General features: G+C 38.1%; 1 protein-coding gene across 3 annotated transcripts in view; it reads left to right on the forward strand.

Annotated features, from left to right (window-relative positions):
• Positions 1 to 5,124, forward strand: part of C5H21orf91 (chromosome 5 C21orf91 homolog) — a 32,000-nt gene extending 26,876 nt beyond the window's left edge. The window contains exons 5-6 of one of the 3 annotated variants that reach the window (XR_003908565.1): positions 379 to 1,713; positions 2,673 to 5,124. Coding sequence is in view for 2 of the 3 variants with exons in the window: in XM_029939116.1 (XP_029794976.1) it covers positions 379 to 548 (170 nt within the window). In the remaining variant the exon portion in view is untranslated. Of the gene's footprint in view, positions 1 to 378 lie in introns of all 3 variants that reach the window. The other 2 variants (XM_029939116.1, XM_029939117.1) reach the window with 2 other exon arrangements.
• Positions 5,125 to 21,340: the final 16,216 nt, after the last annotated feature.

The following is a 21,340-nucleotide window of genomic DNA, read 5'->3' on the forward strand; positions in this document are numbered from 1 at the left end:
AAGTTTAGTTTTTGGGGTTTTTTTGTTGTTTAAGCAGCTGATTTCCATTTAGGTGAGGGACTTACACTTCAGAGATATTAAGTTGCTTACAAAGATCGTATATTCAGTTAGTAGAAACAGGTTAAGATCATATAACCCCTACCTTCCCTCCATGGCCGGTAGTCTTCTTAATCTCACATAATCTCAGAATAATAAAATAGTAATAACAACTTCTATTTATCAAGTGTTTATTCTGTAGAAAGTACTTTATAGATATGATTTCATTTAATCCTCCTAGTAGTTCCAGACCTGAGTATTAATGGGTACTTTCTGTCCACAAGTCATAGTGCATATTGACTGAACCTACTATATATTCCACTACCTTTTAAATCTTTACAGAAGTTTTTGAAGAGTTAACACACCAAGTGCAAGAAAAAGACTCTCTGGCCTCAGAGCTCCACGTCCGCCACGTGGCCATCGAACAGCTCCTCAAGAACTATTCCAAGTTACCGTGTCTGCAGCAAGTGGGGCGAACAGGAATGAAGTCACACCTGCCCATAAACAACTAAACCAAACTTAACACTTCTTTCCTTTGCCCTCATGTCCCTACCATTTATTGGTCTGCCAGGCATGCCAACTTTAAAGAATTTGAAGCAAGTTAATGGTCCCATTTTTCTATGGTCCTTAAATTTGCAAAGCTGAAGGCAGTATATAACATCTGTGTCAAATAAAGCAGATCGTTACGCTCTAGTCTTCTAGGATTAATCATTATGGTTCATGCTGGGAATTTTTCTTCCCATTATTACTAAATGGCCCTCTCTAACTTACCACATGTGACTACTGTTACAGTGTGCTTTGATTAAACATTTTAATGTAATCCACCTGTCAAAACAATAGAAAATTAACAAACTCCTTAGATTAGTCTCAACTACTAAAGATAACTTTTAAGAGGGAAATGGAATTCATAATACACCTCTTATTTATTATGAGCAATATTTTAATATGAAAGTTTTATATATAAAAATGCTATTTTAGGTACCTTTCCATTCTCTTTATAAATGTGTATTTGAATGCCTCTGTATATTATATTTACACTTCTCCTGTGTGACTGCGTTCACTCATATTTCAGATCACTGCATTTTATTCTCTTAATACACTCTTTTTACTATTGTTTTCCAAAGATAAATGTATTTTGAAGTAGAAATCTATCTAGTTGAATTGTTTTGACTTCTAATAACTCTTAGAAAGAGGAATTAACTTTTTAAAGCAAGTATCCAAGAAAAAAGTACATTATTTTTTTCTAACAAAAGCAGTTCTGAGTTCGTTCAGAAAGAAAATGCTAATCTAGATTTCATATGTCAGCTTGTCTCCATAGAAGTAAAAATCTCTTCTACTTCATTATGACTTTCATTCTAATTACTTTGACAGGTTAGAATTTGGACAGAGTAAGTCAAGCCTCACTTCCGAGTCCAGTGTAATATCTGTCAAATTGAATGTGCTGTGAAATTGTTGTCCTGTCTTTGAAAAAAAAAATTTAATTCTTCTGTGTGCCACTTCAGATATATATTCAACAGTCCTTAAACTGTCCAAATTCTATCAACATTACTGACCCAAAGAAAGCATTGTGAGGCATTTTTCTAAACTTTAGAATTTAAAGGAGAAGAGAAGACTGCTTGACACAGGAAAACAAAACTTTAATTCAAAAAAAGAAGCCCATGTTAAAAGGATATTCTTGTAAGTTGCCTCAGATGTTTCCAAAGAATTCTGAGCTACTATGTCGTTTTAAACAGCTAGATAAGTTTTTTTTATAACATTGTGATACAGTAAAAGCTATAACCAATACAGAATTAAAATGGGCTCTAAATTCTGTTTTCTGTTGGTGCTTAGCTTGTATTTATGAGGCAAGATCTTTGCTTGAAAGAATCTACAGTGAAGCCCATTAACTTGGTGGCTTCATGCATAAAGATATGAATGACTTCTATTTTAAATTTGGCAGCCTGCCCCGGCTTGGGTCACATTTTAGTCTGAACACAAACAGTGTTTGACTAAGCAAAGAAACGCCTCAGTCTAGTAGAAGACAACTTTTTGTAATACTAACATGTGTTAAATTTGCCTGAGAGTATTAATTGATATCTCAGTTGATTTTGTTTTCAGAGGGAGCTTTTGAAAAATGCTTTCAATTTCTCTGAATTTTCGAGGCATCCAAAACAAATTTGAAATCCAGGGAGAGGGGGGATACTTTGCCTTAGTTTTGATAAGCTTTAAACTGAATGTGTGCAATATCAAAATCTTTATAAATTTACAAGTTGAATAAAGACATTTCCTGATGATGCCAGGAAATAGTAAATGCTTAGTTGTTAGGTCACTTTTTTTTTAATTTGACTTTACTCTTTTTTGGCATAATTCATCAAGAATGTTACCAGCCAGTGTGCTTGCACACATTTGTGCTTCTATTTAGATCACTTAGGGACAGTCATAAAAGTTTGGGATGTGTTGCAATTGAGATCAGTAGTAGTCTGTTTCCAGAGTATGAGCCATATGGTGTGGTCCTAAATGCAACAGTGTTAATCCAAAGAAAAATGTTTTGCTTTGATTATGGCAAATATGTAGCTTTATTAATGAGTTTGGAACAATTGGGTGGGATTGTGCATGTACTAAGGTCTTAACTGAGGATTCTGATGTATTTTATTTAGATATTTGTACCTAAGCTCTGCAGAGGACAGGTGCTGTGAACAGTCTGCGGTGCTGGCACTCACATTAGTACTTCATTTGGATGAATACTGTAGTGGAAGCATTTCTCTTGGAGGATTTTGCACAGCAGTTTATCCATCTATTTGATGAATTTTGATTCCTATGTTAGTTTTCTTGATTGAATGAAGATGCAATTACTGTATATTCCAAAATAAGGAGAAGGGACAGAGTTGAGTTCTGTCTGAGAGAATATGAAATACTACAAATATTGTTACCATCCTTGGCTATTCTTCTGTACAATTGTTAGTACTTTTTGAAGAAAATCTCCTATAATCTATCAGTTTCAAAAATGGCAAAAGGGAGAAGAGTGCCAATCTAACATTTCCAGAGTGTATATGATTAAGGGGAGTGAAATAAGACTCATGTTAGATTTCATAATTAGACAAATTGGATGGAGTTTTAAAAATCAACTTGGAAGTCCAAAGTGATTTTGACCACATGAGATTCTTCTCTTTAGAGTCTTCAGATTTGTTCAGACTTTCAATTAAGGTAAAAATCTACTTTAATTTGAGATTATCGTTCTTTGATCCTAGCATTTAATATCCCAATTTGTCTCTTTTCTTTTTTAAGAGAAAAAAAGCATGCACTTAGGGCACCTACAATATGTGATGCAGACAGCAAAATAGTGTTTTGTTCCATTAAGTAGTTCTTAGATGTTGGAGCAAAGAAATGTTCTTAGTTTTTCAAATTTATGTGCATTTCACCACAAAGTGCCCAGTTTTATATACACTTGAGAATTCCTTTTAAAATAATGAGTTCATGTTGGAAAGTGATTTCAAAAATATAGTCAAAATATATTTTATTGGCATCTTCACAGGCATCTTGAGATTTCTTGGATTTTTCATCTGACCACATTCTTTAACACCGATAATGGTTTAAAGTGCTTTCTTATTTTTGTTTAGATTTTTTTTTACCTTGGCATTTACACTGTTGAGGCTTGTCATTTTTTCCTAAGTTTTTTAAAATTAATTTTTGAGGATCTATTTGTGTATGTTAATGTTTACCAGTTTTACTGTGTTCTGTTTTAAAAGAATCTGCTTGTGTTATTAATGTTGTAAAATGCAGTTGAAAATGTATACATCCCAAATTTAAGAACTTTTAAAGAATAAATTATTTGTTTAGGTTAGTAGGAGGTTCAGTTGGTGACCATAAAATTAGGTTGTGACATAAAAGTTTTCAAATGGGACAGTGTAAAGTTCTAATAGTGTTTTCTTTTTTTCTGATTTACTGCCAGAGACTGCTTATACTGAAGTAAGATATCTGAGTATTTCTAAGTACTTAATAAACAGTTTAGTACTCTACAAAGTTTTTTAAAGATCTTTTGTTCAGATGCAGCTATAATGAAAGGGTGCTTGATATCATTTCAGTGTTTTTAGTTGCATTATTCAGATTGGTGGGAATAATTATGGAGGAAATTTGTGGTGAAAATCACAAGTAAGAGTAAAACTTGTAAGAGATAAAGATAAAACCTTCAAAAGGTAATTCTTGTCACATTAAGTTTTGTGGTGGTAGCATAGGAAGGAGTTTATTTACCAGAATAATAAGGTGCTCGGGCTCCGGCACAAGGAAAGGTGTCTTGGAGGAGGGCAGTAGTACGGTGGACTCACGAAGGTCTCCCCTCCATCTCCATATTTTCATTCACTTCATCCCTTCCTAATTGCTCCGGTTAACAGAATTTAGTCTAACCTATTAAGCAACGTGGTCATCTTGCTATGAACCAATCATAGCAAGTCTCTAGCATTAGATTATTTTAGCACCTAGCTTGTAACATATACTTAACCCTATTCTTTTTGGCTTAAAAAGAGCACAGATTACGAATGCATTTTAGTAATATTGCATTAGTACACAATTTTAAGCTTACCAAAGTAAAACAAAAATACCATAAAGATGAGTATTCCCCACCCTCCTAAACAAAGTGTTAGTTGAACTTTCCTCAACTGCACAGACAGCAAAGGGAATTTTAGCAAATATTTCTTTTTTCAAACATGGGTAGGATGTTTATTTCCATTCTCCTGCCTCCAAAAGAGGCAATTAACAAAGTGTTCAGTAGTGACTTCTGCTTAAATGCCACCATCCCTACTTTTATAGTCCCTGTGTATGTGTTAACCTTGCTTTAAATATGAGTAGCATATACTACGATCATTGAACTTAAAAATCTCTTTGCTGTTAGAAATCTATTTTACGGAATTGTGCCAAGGTCTTTGGGAAAAGAAAATGAAACTATCGTGGTGAAAAACAAGTTGGTTTTAAAAGAGTTTTAAACATTACTTGGCTATTTTTTCTTTTAAAACTGCAGTAATTTATATATTTGTATTATTCTGCTTTGGAACTGTAACTACATATGCTTGTCTACTATTTTTAATTTTACAGCAATAAAATAAATATTTTGTTATCTGTTAGCTTCAATGGATACTTTTTTTTAATATTTATTTATTTTGAGAGAGACAGTGCAAGCAGGGGAGGGGCAGCGAGAAAGAACAAATCCCAAGCAGGCTCCGCACTGTCAGTGCAAAGGCCGATGCAGGGCTCGATCCCCCACAAATCAAACCATGAGATCATGACCTGAGCTGAAATCAGGAGTCAGATGTATAACCAATTGAGCCACCCAAGCACCCCAGTGGGTATTTTGTTTTTCTTTCCTTAAATCATTGACCTATATAAAAGGTTTTGTTTGGCATGCTTAGGGACTCTGTACTTAACAATCATTATCTAACTATCTTAATTTTTTTGTGAGAATCTCTTTTTGATAGTTAATACTCCTTCTATCCCAAAAGCCCTGAAACTGGAAATAAGATTCCTGTAGCTGGATGTGTGCAACTTTTTAAATTGGAGTGTACTTTGCATACAATAAATACACAGGTTTTAAGAGTGGTATTGAGTTTTAACAAATCTACACAACTGTTTATGCCCCTTTCCGGGATCTTCACTGCGCATTTCCCCTCCACTGTCCTGATTTCCATCATCATCATTTGTGTTTGGCTGCTTTAGGACTTTACATAAATGTTATACAGGATAGACTATATTCATTTGCCTTTGGCTTTTTTTCATGCAACTGAATGCTTTGAAATTCTTCCATATCAACACAAAGATCACTAATTCATGCCCTTTTTTTTCTTTTTGACTAGTATTCTGTTGTATGAATGTATTGTAATTTGTTTATCCATTCACCTGTGATGGATAGTTGAGTTGTTTCCAGTTTGGGACTAATATGAATAAAACTATTATGAATATTTTTAAATTGGCTTTTAAAAGAATATTAAAAATAGAAATTAAAGTACTCAAGGTTATTAATTGTGGTTAGCATTATTAATCCATCCAAATATTACAGATTACTATTTTTCCCCACAAATGATTTTTAAAGTAATGTAAATATGCTTTTGCGGTAATTCAAAACTAGGAAACAAGGACAGTTGTACCAAAAAAAGATCAGAGGCAGAATACAAAACAAGGGATGTTTGAGAAAAACATTTAATGGGTTGCTAAGAGAATAGTAATCATCCTTGAAGGTCTTCTCAATGTCTACTAGTCTATGTCAGACCTATTTTCTAGAAGAGGCAAGTGAAGATCAAGGGAGTCTGGTTTGGATAAAGTACTGGTAAGAGCACCAGACCACAAATGAAATTGCTCTCCTGTTTAGCTTTAACTACTTTGTGACATTAAGGGAAATTCATCACTTAACTTTTCTAAGTCTGAATTTACCAAGCTAGAGCAAATAGTAAATGCAAGCTTACTGCCCCTTTACAACCTTTGTTCCTATCCAATTTCCAAGCCTTCTTGGAAATTTTTAAGATGAATAAAATGTGTTCTCCCTCATTTTTAAATGTCATGATAGGGCCTGGAATTCTTTGCAGGTAATTTAGAGCCTAGCAAATACGTGTACATGTGTTGGATAGAACGGAGGGAGAGCAGCAGTCAGAATAATCCCCTTTCTATATCATTTATATATTGGATTATGAGTATTAGTAAAACGTTTCACTTTTGGTACCTGATCTAGATTATGCCTTAGATCATTACTATCTTAAGTTACACCTGACTTGTAAGTTTATATCAATATTTCTGTCTCTTTCTCTCTCCCTCTCCCTATCTCTGTCTCATTGGTCTTCCATTTGAATTCCATTCCAGTATTTAAATGGCACAGACCACCTTTACTTCTAGAAGCAAAAAGTTAATCCCAACCTCTCTTGCATCAGGGACACCCACTCTGATTGGCAAAGCAAAGAAAGTGGGTAGGGAAGTTCCATGTTGAGAGCAGCAGTGCCCCTCAAGAGGAGAAACATCCAACATCCAGTATCCAGTGGGGGCAACAGATGTTAAGTAGCCATTGCTCTGTGTAAATCTGGCCATGCATCTTGAAGGTTTTGTTCCTTCTGGTTTCCAGGCAACTCCTGCCCATTGAATAAATTCCTTTTCAGCCTAAGTCAGGTAGTTGCTTCCTCTGGTTTACAACTGAGAACTCTGTTACTCCTCACTTCATGCACTGTGTCTATGCTCAATGCTGTCCTGCTCTGAAATCTTAACAAAATTGGTTTCTAAAAGTGATCTGAGGGCCTACAAGACCACAAGGTCTGCCTCCTGGATTAGCTGAACCTGATGGGAAAATTCTGAAAAGAAACTAAACATTTGGGTAATGTAGAGGTCTGTTTTTCAATTAAACATTTTCATTGTTCACACCTGGGGGTGACTTTGGAGAACCTCTTGCTGTCCTCCACTAATTACTGAAAGTGCTTACGGTTTGTATCTACCAGGATCTTGAAAGAGGTGATCTAATACAGTGATAATCATAACTTTAGCTCAGGGCTTTGCCTATGTTGTCCCTGGAAATACTGATCTTTAGCCCAGTAAGCATCTGTTGAATGAATGAGTGAATGAGACATCAGAGGCAGCACTAGAATTGCATGCCCTCTAGAAGTAAATCAGTAGTTACCAAAAAAAAAAAATGCATAAGGCCTTTATCCAGTGACTGAATACACCTCTCCACACACCCCACTTGACAACACCTCCACAAACTATTTCAGTCATGAAATAACTCACACTCGTTCTGTGTCTGTTTCCTCTCCAACATACTGGTTCATCTGAGTTTCATGGAACATAACATCACGTGGCCGCACCTCCAGCATGTCTGAATCAATAGTTCAGAGGCGGGACCTATGAATTTTTGTCTAACAAACTCCCAGGTAATGCTGATGCTGCTGGTACACATTGCACTTTGCAAACCACCACTCCATCCAGTGCCCCAGAGTTTACTTACCACAAGATGTGATACTACGGCTTTCCTGCGCAGTCTTCTAGATTACCATTACCATAATCAAAACGAATCCTTAGAGCTCAGCGTTAAAATCCTTCACCATTTGGCTCCTACCTGTTTTCCATTTAAATGTTGTCATCAAACTGAGACTTTGTTATGTGCCAGGAACTCTAACAAACCCTGTAGGCTTTGGGCCCAAAGGATACAAAAGTCAATAAGGCTTTCGTGATCAACTAAAAAGAATTCCACTCCAAGGCCAAGTCAATAAGGATTGAAAAATGTCCATTGAATGTAGCAACCAAAAATTCAATGAGAAGGGTTTTAATGGACCTATGGGAGAAAAAGTAGAACACAATGAATTGAAGTGTGGGTAAAATAGTAGGATAGTGGATCTGGGGTGTGATCTCTAAGAATTTTAACCATAAATGAAGGTGAGGTCAGAATGTGGCTATGTGTTTTAGGTTGAGAAGTACTTTATCATGAGTAAATACTAAGAGGACAGATTAGTGGAAAGGCTATAGATGGAGAAGTAGCCATAATCAAAGGAGTAGAGTACTGAGGAGGCAGAACAGGATAGCATATCTAGAATGGTTTGTCTTTGAAGAAGTTTAGGATCATCTCAGGCTTTCACATTGGAGAGAAGGCAAAACTGCAGATGAACGTGTTCGAGGGAGATTCATTGAAGAGTAAGTTGAAAAAGTCCCTACGTGGCCGATTCTATTTTCTTTGAGAGAAAAGGAAACAATTACGGGGTCAGATGCTCAAGAGAAGTGGTGAAATGCTAAATAGCTGCTTTCTGAGGCATGAGAGAGATCCTGGCTACAGGAGGCAGGGTTGCCAGAGTGTTCAGAAAAGGTGGAAACTGGGGTCTATGATTCACTGTTGATTGAATTTCTCAATTTGCATTCATGTTTAGTTGCTGTAAACACATACAGAGTAGGAATATTTTTGCAACTGGAGTAAACTCAGCTGAAAGCACTGCTGAAAATAGAATCTGAAACTCAGATAACATTGTGGATCAAAACCAAAATTCACAAAAACCCTCCCCAATAGATAAAATTCCAAACATGGGGGGAAATGAGAAATTTGAAAAGTTACTGCAAAACCACTAGATATAGCAGAAAAAAAGGACTCTAGCTTTGACTTAAGGAATAATTTTCAAGCACTTATTTTTATTTGAAGAGTGGACTAAGACTCTTGTCTAGGTTTGTTGGTGTCAAACTTCAGCATAGGAAGTGGGAAGTGTCTAACCTAGATCAAAGGCAGTTTAAAGGAAGCTAATAGGGATACAGAGGAAAGCCAAGGAATAGCTAAACACGGTTTGAGATCTGCAACTTCAAAGCAAAGGCAATGTGAAAGGAGAAGGGCTCTTCTAGGGAAAAAGAGGCAACTGAATGGAAAGTGATGAAGGCAGAAGAGGAAGTTGTAATGAGGAAGGCATTGCTAAACTGACATTCAAGAACTTAGGTTCTGTCACTGCTGGGCACCACTCTAACTCTCTTAGCCTCTGTGTTCTCATCTGTAAAGAGTGACATTGAACTTGGTGATCTTTAGGGGAATTACCAGCTCATACCCTAAAAGGATCAAGAATTTTAAGAAGCCTGCAATGGAAAATCTCCCTAGCCCCAATATGAACAGGAGAACTGAGCTGAAAAGAATATAAAGGAAGTGTGGTTTCATTTAAAAAGAAACTGTGAGGTGCTTTTTACAGCAAGATAGTTGTATGATTGTCTGAGACAGAAGAGAAAGGATGGCAGAATCAACCTGGCTCATAAACAGCTATACCATTCTCTATGTACTGTCTGTAGAAAGAAACAAAGGCTGTAAGTCTTGACACCTTTATTACTGTCCCACATTCTTTGATCAGGGAAAAATACTTCTCTTAGGAGAAACAATGGGATGATTCTGCCACACAATCAGAAGTTGGGCCATCTGCAGCTCAGCCCCTACTAACTGGCTTGGACATTTCCACCTGGACATGAAAAATGAAAATGTAAAGCAGTACAGTAATCTGTGTAGTAGAACATAATTTATTCCATTAATACATCTGCCCTTTATTCTGAGATTTTATCTTTTCTATTATGGGAATGGAAAATTGTTCTTTCTTTCATAAAGTGATAATAACAGTAGATGGTAGGTTTTTATTTTTATTTATTTATTAAATTTTGAGTTCTTATTTGGTAAAAATTAAAACCACAATCTTACATTGATGATTAACTTAGTGTTCTCCAGAAAAAAACTATCTGTGTATATATGGTTATATGTCACATATATACATACACAATATATGTGATATATTTTTATATATTACTATATATGTGATATACTTTGTTACAATCACTTTGTGTGTGCATATATGTGTATATATATTGATATCTATTGTGATATACATATCACATATATATGTGATATACATACACATACACACATACATACAGCCCCTAGTAAAATCACTACCCCATAATTTTAGATACATTATTGAAGGTTTTAGAATATTGATTGTTTGGTTTGTACATCTCTTATTGTCTTTGCTCTCTCCTACCTCCACCACACAAATAATTCTCCAGAGAGAGATCCATTAAATCTCGACCACCATCATCCCGAAGCCAACATCCTTGAAACAAATTTACTTAGTCTTGGGTAGCAGAAAAACCCCAGTGCTCCCCACAATTAACTGGATAAATAACTAAGTTTCTGACTATCTTGCTGTGGGGAGAGTTTGTTCCTTTCTGTCCTGATCATACTGCTCTGAAACTAGAAAATCAGCATCTGGGCCCCCCTGCTAGGTTGGCTGCCACACTGCTTCTCAGAAAAGCACCAGAAAAAAATGTGGGGCCCTTGTGCACTGCTGCAGCCCTTCTGAAAGATTGGGGGAGTTTCCCTTACCAGAAAAGAAAATGCAAGGGGAGTTGAACTAGTGACATGTAAAACCACATTTCCTTTGCTTCTTCCATTTCTTTTCATCTTCATACCTGTGTGAACAAAGCACTAGCAAATAGAAAGTTCACATCCTGCAGGGCTACCCTGCTTTTCATCAAAGTGTGGAGAGAATTTCTGTCCCAGATTGACACAGACTGGTCTCATCTCAGAGAACAAAGTGAACCAGCATGTGAGATACATAAATATCATAGGAAACCACTAAATATGTAGTGCTAAAGGGGCCTTCAAGAGTCCCTTAGTTTTATTTAACTTGATTTTGTTTTATTCTAGGACAGCCCTTCAGAACAAAAGTCCTTTAAGAACATAAGTTCTAATTTATGAAAGTAGAACTATTGTTCTGCATGAAAGACAGTGGAGATTCTTGGAGCAAAACTGCCTTCACATCCTTCTCACTGAAGTGACTATCCTTCCCAGGTCCCACAAACTGTCACCTATACCAAAGCTATAGGACAGCTCTGAATGATCTATAGCCCTAAGTATCTACGAAGTGCTATAAGAAACTGCTGATCTAGTCTCATCCCCTAAACTGCTTAAGAAATTTCCAAACACTCTATAATTCTTATTAGCCATAGAGGCAAGGACCAAATCTCAAATCTCCAGATTCCATTTCCAGCATTCTTGTGATCTACCATCTCTACCCAGGGTTCTAGTTTTTATTTTTATCATATAAAGTCTTCTGTCTAATGGAATTGTAGGCTATTTCTTCACACTCTGATGGACCACAGAAACAGCCAAGAGAGAAAAACACGGGGAGGGGAAAAAAAAAAAAAAACAGGGCAAGTTTTGCCTGCTAAGTAAAGCAAGGGTCAGAATGAGGACAACAGCTAGTGAATCCAAAGAGTATCTTAGATGTCCTCATTGTGAAAGGCTACCAGGAGAGGCTCTAACAGTTCCTATCAGAACCTGAAGACAGCAAGTGCAAAATTCATTCCTAGCAAATAGGAGGCTTATAAATGCCCATTGCTATTAACTAGAAAAAAGGAAAATATATGCCCCATTGCTCCTAACTGGTTCTTCAAAACAGAGGTGCTAAAGTCCTATATTATTGTAGTTGTATATTCAAGGGACTATGCACAATGTGGGTAGGATTTCCTCTGTCAACAGAAGAAAAAGACAACAGCACATATAAAGTCCTAAATGTCCCATATTATAATTACATTATATTATATTAATTATTTTGCAGAAATGACATATTTCTGTACCACACCCTAGAACCAGTGAGAAGAAAGCTATGGTAGTTGGACTAGCAAAGCTCATTAAGCCAAATTTCAATCCCATACCTAAGTGAATTTGAAACGGATGTGTAGTTAGATACAAAGAAACTTTAGAAGAAGATCTGAGACTGTTAGTTAAGTAACCCTCTTCTTAGTCATTACCACTAACTTAATGCTCATTAGAAGTAAAAGGAGGACCTATCCAATTACCCACTGCTTGGTTTCCTGTTGTGCTAATGGACAGGAAGAGAAGGAGAGACGGCTATAAAGCAAGAACTCGTGTCTGAATGCAGTTTGCAGCTTAGCCACATGTCTGACTGTGCTAAATTGTTCTGAGCAGTCAACTTCGGTGAAATCTCATTACTGGAGATTCCAGAAATAGCACCTGTAAAATGCCCTAAGAAATTCGGTAAGTTTGTGTTTCCTCTTCCCTTTCCTCCTGGACCAATTCAGCATTAAGAACTACTAGGTGAGACAAACCAGCCAGCTGTCCAGAGGGTGGGTGGTGCTGCTGGTGCGAGGTGTTAGATCTGGGGGGTGGGGGCAGCTGATGCAATCTGACAGACCACCAGAGAGAGAAGGAGGGCAGCCACGGGGGCATTAGGAGAGATGAAGGCCTGGCCGTAGGGTGTCAGAGCCTCAGTGGGCTGAAGAGGGCATGTGCTGGAAGGAGAAAAGAGTGGCAATGGAGAGTTGGTTTCATACACAGAGGTTGGTCAAATAAATATATTAGGGATAATGGGAGCCTGGTTTCTCATTCTTGAAATAGTTACAAATTGGAAAGACACAATACTAGAATGAACTCTGTGGGCTTGATTAGAACTGAAGATAATAGAGTTGACTCATAATTTTCAAGACAGATAGATAGATGAGAGCTAGGTAGATAGAGGACTACAAGTGCATTTGTGTAAACGCATCTGTATGTGCTTGTCCACTGAAAGGGTCTGGAAGACTGACCCTGGACAAAAGCAGTAAACATCACCTAGAACCCAAACCTTAATTTCTACAAACGATTCTTTACTAAATCAGGTACCTTGGGGAAATGACTGACTTTAGGACTAGGGCAAGAAAACAAGAAGATGAGTCTTTTTGTTCTCAAAAGTACAAAAGTGTTTTTTAAAAAATGACGTGGACGTGTCAACACAGGACTCCATTGGCTAAATCAGAAACAGTTTAATATCAAAATAATTAGTGAATCAGTTGAATAAGATGAGAAAATAGATGTCCATACTGATTTTAAAAGGTGAATTAAGTTGAGTTTGTCATGATAGAAGAGTTACATAATCTCAAAACACCTCCCCTAAATAATTATGATTTATCAAATGGAAAAGAGTTAATTTTAAGGCTCCACCTTAATCAAGTGATCAAGTGATGGAGGGTGAAGGTGGGGTGAGAAGAGGCACGGAACTGCTATTTACCATAAGAAAATGCAGTTTGGTTTTTTTTAATGATATAAATGTAAAACTGATAAAATATTAAATTGGAAGACATTTAGTAATTTTTGGCTGCTATTCTTAGGTCTTATTCAGGGAAAGCTAGAAAAGAAAACAAATTTTATGAAGTAAGACTATCCTGGGGGTGGCTGGGTGGCTCAGTTGGTTAAGCACCGGACTTCGGCTCAGGTAGTGATCTAGTGGTTCGTGGGTTCGAGCCCCGCATCAGGCTCTGTGCTGACAGCTCAGAGCCTAGAACCTGCTTCAGATGCTGTCTGCTCCTCCACCACTCATGTCTCTCTGGCTCTCAAAAATGAATAAATGAATAAAATTTTTTAAAGACTATTCTGATGAGCATTTAAGCAGAGCACTTGTTAGGATGAGCACTGGGTGTTAATATGTAAGTGAGGAATCACCAAATTCCACTCCTGAAATCATTATTACACTATATGTTAACTAACTTGAATATGAGTTTTAAAAATTAAAGAAAAAGACTATTCTGTGATAACAAAGCATTTGAAATGAAGGGAAAAAAAATCATATAATGGCTATAATTATAAATCCTGATCCTTAGAGTTTCAAATGTTATCAATCTGAAAGAAGCAATTCAAAAAGTTAGTGAGTACTATTGTCATTGTAGATAATAAAATACTGGCATGTATAGTCTTCCTAAAGAGCAAGCATTCTTCTTCTTGCTTTATACCCATTATGACATTTAACTTTCAAAATTTCTTTGTGAGTTAGGTATAGTTAATTTCCCCACTCTACATATAAGAAAACTAGGGTACAGATAGTTTAAGACATCAGGCAGGTAGAGGACTGAACTCAGGCAGTTGAACTCCTAGAACTATAATTTAATCATTACAGGGCAATTTTAATCCTTAACTCTAACCCTTGGTTCTCTATTCCTCCCCACATTTAATGGGTCATCTAAGATCTATTAACATTGTTTAGGAGCTATCTCTGCCATAGTGACTATCTCAACCTTAATTCTAACCCTGCTATTGAATGCCTTAGTTACTAAGGAGTCTTCTAATTCTGTTACGTGCTCAATGTTTGTGTGCCTCCAGAATTCATGTTTTGAAGACTTAACTCCCAAAGTGATGGTGTTAGGAGGGGAGATCTTTGGGAAGTAATTAGGTTTATGTGAGGTCATGATGGGATTAGCGTCCTCCTAAGAAGCAGAAGGACTAGAATGTTCCCTCTCCCAACACATACACTCCCTTCTTCCTTCAGCCCCCTCAAGTTTATGAAGCCAGTGAGAAAGCATACATGTGTAAGCCTGGAAGAGAGCCCTCCCCAAGAACCAAATCACCCAATATCTTGATCTTGAACTACTCATCCTCCAGAACTGTGAGAAATAAGTTGTTTAAACCACCCAGTCTATGGTTTTTGTTATAGAGCCTGAGCTGACCAACATACCCTACCCCACTCTGTCCAGACCCTCCCCATCCTGATCCATACTGGAGCCTATCTCCCAAGTCAGCTTTCAAAGACATTTATCCAAGTCACATTCATTCTTTTTTTTTTTCTTTTTTGAGAGACAGAGACAGCACGAGCAGGGGTGGGTCAGAGAGAGGGAGACACAGAATCTGTCAGCACAGAGCCCAATGTGGGACTCAAACCCACCAACCGTGAGATCATGACCTGCGCCGAAGTCGGACCCTCAACTGACTGAGCCACCCAGGCTCCCCAAGTCACATTCATTCTTAAAAAGTGTGATGGTATGTTGCCTTAGGGTGGGTTTTAAACCCACCACGTGGGTTCAAAGCTCTGTACCTTTGGACCCAATTACTATTACTAACTTCACTTCTCACTACATTTTTCAATGAAATGTTCCCTCCAGCCAAGTCCCCAAGCACATCCTACACAACCCCTTCTCTCTGCCTCTATACATGCTCTCTGGCTGTTTCTGGAATGTCCTGCCCCCATTCTCTCCAGAAACTTTTTTTCTCTTTGGAGACCCACTCTAAATGTTTAATCTCATGAAAATATTTCTCCAAATTTCTGTGCCCACTTTACACTAGCTTATGGCTCTATTTTGGAAAGCATTTATTTAGGATCAGTTTCAGCCAAAGACTCAAAATGCCCCCAAGGGCAAGGACAGTATCTCCTTGTCTTTGTGTCCTCAACCCTAGCAGAGAGACTGGTAGTAAACGTTCATTAAATTAATGTTGAGGGAATGAATTGGATCTACGAATATACTCTTTCTAAATTTTGATGGCCATTAACTTTGGCTGCAGTAGTACTTTTAACAGTTTGAGGCTTATTTTTGAGATAAGCTTGCTTATCGAATTTCCTAACATTGAAGATTTCCTGCACTTCCACATCCAGTTCACTGATCTACTATCAAACCGGAGGATAGCTTGTCATTACATCTGTAGTGAGTCACTTGCCTTGGGAAAAGCACATGTCACACATTTACATTTTACCCTTAAGGTAAAAGCACTTTTTTGTTTTCAGAAAAGAGCAAGAGTCTTGAAAACTGAAACAGTAAATCTAATGCTGACTATGGTCAGTGATGAAAACCTAGTACTGCTTCAAAAATGTACAATTTTTGGAGGCATGTTCCTGGTCGCGAGCTGGCTATTTGCAACTAATATTATTACTGACGAGTTACAAATCCCAAAGTCCTGCTCAGATGACTTGGGCAAACAGAGCCTGGAACAAACTCTCAGGGCCAAAAGGTTTCTTTGAGGTTTGTGAACTGCTAACAACATTACTGGTGACCTTAACACTTCCACTAAAAGAAGAGGCTCAACATTTGTATGAACACACTCAGGAGGAGGGTTGTGAGAGTAATGGCTAAGGACACTATCACTTAGGAGACACCTGTGATATTCTAGATGGCCTTCCTCAATGGAAGGAGAGAGAAACATTTCTCTCAAGTACCCTGCTGTAGCATGACTTCAAGTATAGACTGCTATATTTGAGACACACACGCACTTGCACACACATACACATATATTTCCAGTTTCTGTGTTTACCAGCATGACGTAGCTCATTTGAACCTACAGATTAGGTTCTTTTCTCGGCAGCAATTGTATAAAACAAGGGCAGTAAACTAGAAGTCAGGAACTTGGGATAAATGATAATAGCAAAAAATGATAACAAAACAACAAACAGGATGTGTCACAAGTTGCTCGAATGGTTTTCATATATTAAATGAATTAGTCCTCTTAACACACACACCTAAGAGGTGGGTACTATCACTTTACAGATGGGAAATTGAGGCACAAGATTGAGTTGACCATATCATGAGGTTATAAGTGGTAAATCTGGGACTTGAGACTAATGGGGTCTGGGCTCAGCAGCTAGCTCCAACATTTAGTAATTTCTAGTATCTTTGTACCAAGTGTACAGCTCTTACATCCTTTTGTGATTCTTCCCATTTGATTGGTTTTTTTAAGCATCACCATATCTCCCTTGCAAACAGCCCTCATGCTAAGGAGTATGAAAGGAGATATTATACCTCCAACTAGTCATGTGCTATTAATTATATGGACCAGATCATAGATGATTTTTTGGCTTAAAAACTAGGAGACTGCTAATAAAAGGTGCTATTTCTTCAGCCAGCATTCACATGCCTATTCATAAACCTGTCCCTAGGTCATAAAATCTCGCATTTTGTAACAGACATGTACACAGGCATCTCCTACAATTCAATGATCACCTCATCACATCCTGCATTCCCTTTAATCCCAACGAGGTGAAAAATGCTTCTCTTAAAAAATAGAAAGTAGAACCATGTTGAAATCGCTTCAACCCCTCCGGTAATCCAAAGTGTTTTCTGTTTCAAAAGCCTCTGGAAGCACTATTCAGTTCAGTCATAACTCTTGCAATATTACATCACGTGATACTAACAAGCAACACAAACAAATGTTCAGAAATTAAACCAAGTGAAAGCAGTGGAGTGCACTGAATGAGATAGGCCCCCGGGAGCTACGCCGTGCTGGAGTATCTAGCAACCTGATCTCAGCAAAAATGTCTGGTAAACCTGATTTGTCTTATCATTTCACAGCTCCACTGCCACCAAGATTAAACTTCGGGATTTCATTTCTCAACCCAGAGCGGGAACGTATCCGACTGTAGCAGCTTCTCCACCTGCAAGTTTTATGGGGGCAGTGAACTAGAGTATATTGTGTTATTAAACCCTAACCAGGCAGTAAATTACAGGGAGAAAAACAAAAGCAAATTCTGCCGAGGAGGATGGTTTTTGTTTTTTAAGTGAACGACAGACTCTACCTTACTCTGAATGAGAAAATTGTGAAACATTTCTTAGGAATTTGTCATCATACTTCATCTTTATTTTGTCTTTGGTTTAGCAGTGGAAGCAATATTTAAAAGAAGGTTTCCACATGGGGGAAGTTCAGCTGAGAGAACACTGGTGCCCTAGCAATTGTGACAGTTACCAAGTAAACCCTGTTTCAATAACTCTTAGGACTTTACCTTGACATCCATGGATAAATATGCAGGGAAAGAGAATCAAACCCAAACATTTCAACCTTTCCAGCTTTCCTGAAACTGCTGAGTATTGGTAATGGCATCTTTTGCTTATGGAGTCCAAATTTTTCAGGGGGAGGTGATGGGGAAAGGATTAGACCGAGCAATGCCAAAATAACAAAATAGACAAAACATCCTTTGCCCCCATTGACAATGGGGAACAGGAGGGTGAACTGTAGTTCTTCAGGAGGCTGAGAATGTCAGCCTCCCATGAAACCGATTTCTACGACTTTTTTCAACCCACTCCCACCCCTAAAGCTGGAGTAGAATCTGGCAAGGCATCTTGTGCCAAATAGGGAAGGACAAAACTCAGTAGTCCCGCACCTCCTTCAATAGTCCCTGCTTCCTTCAATAATGACACAAGCAATCACCAAAATATCCTTATTAAACACTCACGTGTATCGCACTATAAAAACAAACAAAAAGAACCCAGATGTGGTATATTCCCCACCTATCCATACCCCCCACTCTCATTATTCAAAACAACATTGAGGGAATAAAATTGAAGCAATAGCATCATGCAACATGGGATGGGAATGTTTTGGTTTAGTAGAAAACGCGAGGTTCTAAGAAGTTGCTGTCCTCATTCCCACCAAACTTTCAAAGTTCCACTGTAGCAATTTTGAGAACACAGAATTGCTATTCAAGGTCAAACTCTCCTTCAGGAATCTCCCTTTGTAACAAGTTCTCAGACTATGAAGAATCGGAAGGATTTAACTTTATTATACCCTTTTTCTTTTAAAAAGGGTTACATTAAAATGTTTCCCCAAATTAATATAATCATAAAAGTCTTAAGAATTATATAGTTTCTCTTCCACCCTCTGGAGGGATAGTTAAGGAATCTGTTTGCATCACAAATGACGATCAGCAAAAAAAAAAAAAAAAAAAAAAATTAATCAGAAATTAAGGGACTCTTACTGGAAACTGAAGAATTAAAAAATGTATAAAGGTCTATGAGTTTCAAAGATGATTCACCTTTAATTTTGCTGAGAAAACTAATGAGCTCTTCTTCAGGAGGGTTCTGTAAAACAAGGTTTTTTCAAGGATCTTTGAAAAAAGAAAAGGAGCAAAGAAGAAACCTGTGTACGAGGATGGGGAGGACAGAAATGATGCTCCTTAATAAAAATATCGAAGGAGAGTCTGCTCACCACAACAAACAGAACCATGTGGTCAAAAGAGTTGGGTGTTGGAATTGGAAATGGCTGAGTGCCCGAGAGAAACAAATAGGGTCAGTGGAAATATGCTTGCTTCCCAACGTTTTTAGGCCATCTCTACAATCCTCTGCAAAGACCGTTAGCGAGTCTTCCATTTTGGCTGACACACTTAGAAGTCTGAGGCCATCTCCAGGGAGCCCATCCACCACTTGTGAAGACACTCCTCGGGTGCACCTCTTGTGTGAAATGCGTCTCGGCCCCGCAGGCAGAGAGCAGGGGCTCCTCCCCTAGGTTCACGGAGCCCTTTTACTACCACTACCATTTTGGCACACGTCATAACCACACTGTTATTTCTTTACATGTCTATGATCACCAACTGATAAGGTAAGAATGAGTACTTATGTCTATTTGAATGTGTTAAGATCCCCTGGGCTTAGCAAAGCGTGCTTCAATAAATGGGTGTTAATTAATTGATTGCTCTATTAAATGACAAATTAATGAATGTGAAAAGGAAGGCCCAGACTCATAAATTGGCTACACAGATGACACAGCTACTCAGCGTCAAATTAAATCTTCCCAAAGGTCTTAAATTTTTTGCACACATATTCTATCAAAAGATTTTATTATAACAAGAAAACAATCCATAATAAAACTGGCAGAAATTTAGCTAGTAACCCAAATGTGTGCCTCAAAGTAGCTATTTTCTTTTAAAACATTTGAACGATGACACTGTGATAGACATTATGGAGAATATTTGAAGTTTCGGAGCAAATGTCAGAAACAATTCTGTTCAGTTTTTCAACATAATTGTACCTCTCTTTGTCTGTGGGCCTAGTGCTGGGCTGGGAATAAGCACACCAAGACTCATGGGGCAGAGCCTGGCTCCAAAGGAGATTGCCATCTAGTGGGCACTTAATGGAAAACCTATGGAGTTCTTTATTTTTTTTCAATAAATACAAGTTTTTTTCCAAGAAAAAAAATTTCCACAGAAGAATATGGGTCACTTAAAAATATTAAGGGGTGCCTGGGTGGTTCAGTTGGTTAAGCATCTGACTCTTGATTTTGGCTCAAGTCATGATCCCAGGGTTGTGGGATGGAGCCCCACATCAGGTTCTGCATGACAATGTGGAGCCTGCTTGGCATTCTCTCTCTCCCTCTTTCTGCCTCTCCCCTGCGCATGCTCTCTCTCAAAATAAATAAATCAACATTAAAAAATGCTTTTAAAGGAAGTACCTGAAGAAAAAGTTACACTAACAGGGGAGAACCGCATCCACTCTAAGTTCTGGTAGGCTCCTGGGGTGACCAACTGCTCCCAGCCAACCTGACACTTCTCAGGCTCCTCACTGCGCTCGGGTAGGGGGTGGCAGGTTGGTGGTGTCCTTGCCATTCTTCCTGAACCCATCATGGCCCATATATCGTGAGGGACACACCATTCCTTCATTGCTCTGTATTCTGAGGGGGAAAAGCACCAGAGTAACAACGTAGAGAGAAAGAAGGACCTAGAAAGTCAGCTCTAACTGCAGCCTCCTCCTCCACCATTTCCACATGCATCATACAATTCCTCTGCCTCGCCCTGGCAGAAAAGTGCTTGCTTTTTCTTCCAGAAATGGCTGGAAACCCTCACATGGCCAAGGTCAGGACCAACTTCATGGAAACGCGACCTGAGCAATCACATAGGCTCTACACTGAGAAGGACCTCACATTTGCTTTATCCTCTGCTGTTGCCACTTTGAAATTCATCATCATTCTTTATCAAAAGACCCCTCATTTAAACTTTGCGCTGGGCCCCACACATTATGCTCTTGTTAACTTATTCTTTTAAAACTTTAAGCATCAAAACCACCCTGGCCCAATGTTAGTACAATGCCTCAGCTGTCTCCATACCATCCCAAGGCGTTGTCACAGCAGAGTACTGAGTCTAAATAGTGACTGACCTTCAAGTCTACTGTCCTTCCTCTGGGATGTAAGGAACATGGAAAAAGGATTTTGTTAGATTCCCTCACAAGTTCAAGGGAACAACAATTTCCAAACAATGCCAGCCACGAAGGTTGGGCTCATCGGTCACAGTCTACGGACACACTGGCACAGCCTAACCTGTCTCTGGAATCTATCAAACACTCT

The sequence above is a fragment of the Suricata suricatta genome, chromosome 5 (genome assembly GCF_006229205.1).
Source record: "Suricata suricatta isolate VVHF042 chromosome 5, meerkat_22Aug2017_6uvM2_HiC, whole genome shotgun sequence".
Lineage (NCBI taxonomy): Eukaryota > Metazoa > Chordata > Mammalia > Carnivora > Herpestidae > Suricata > Suricata suricatta.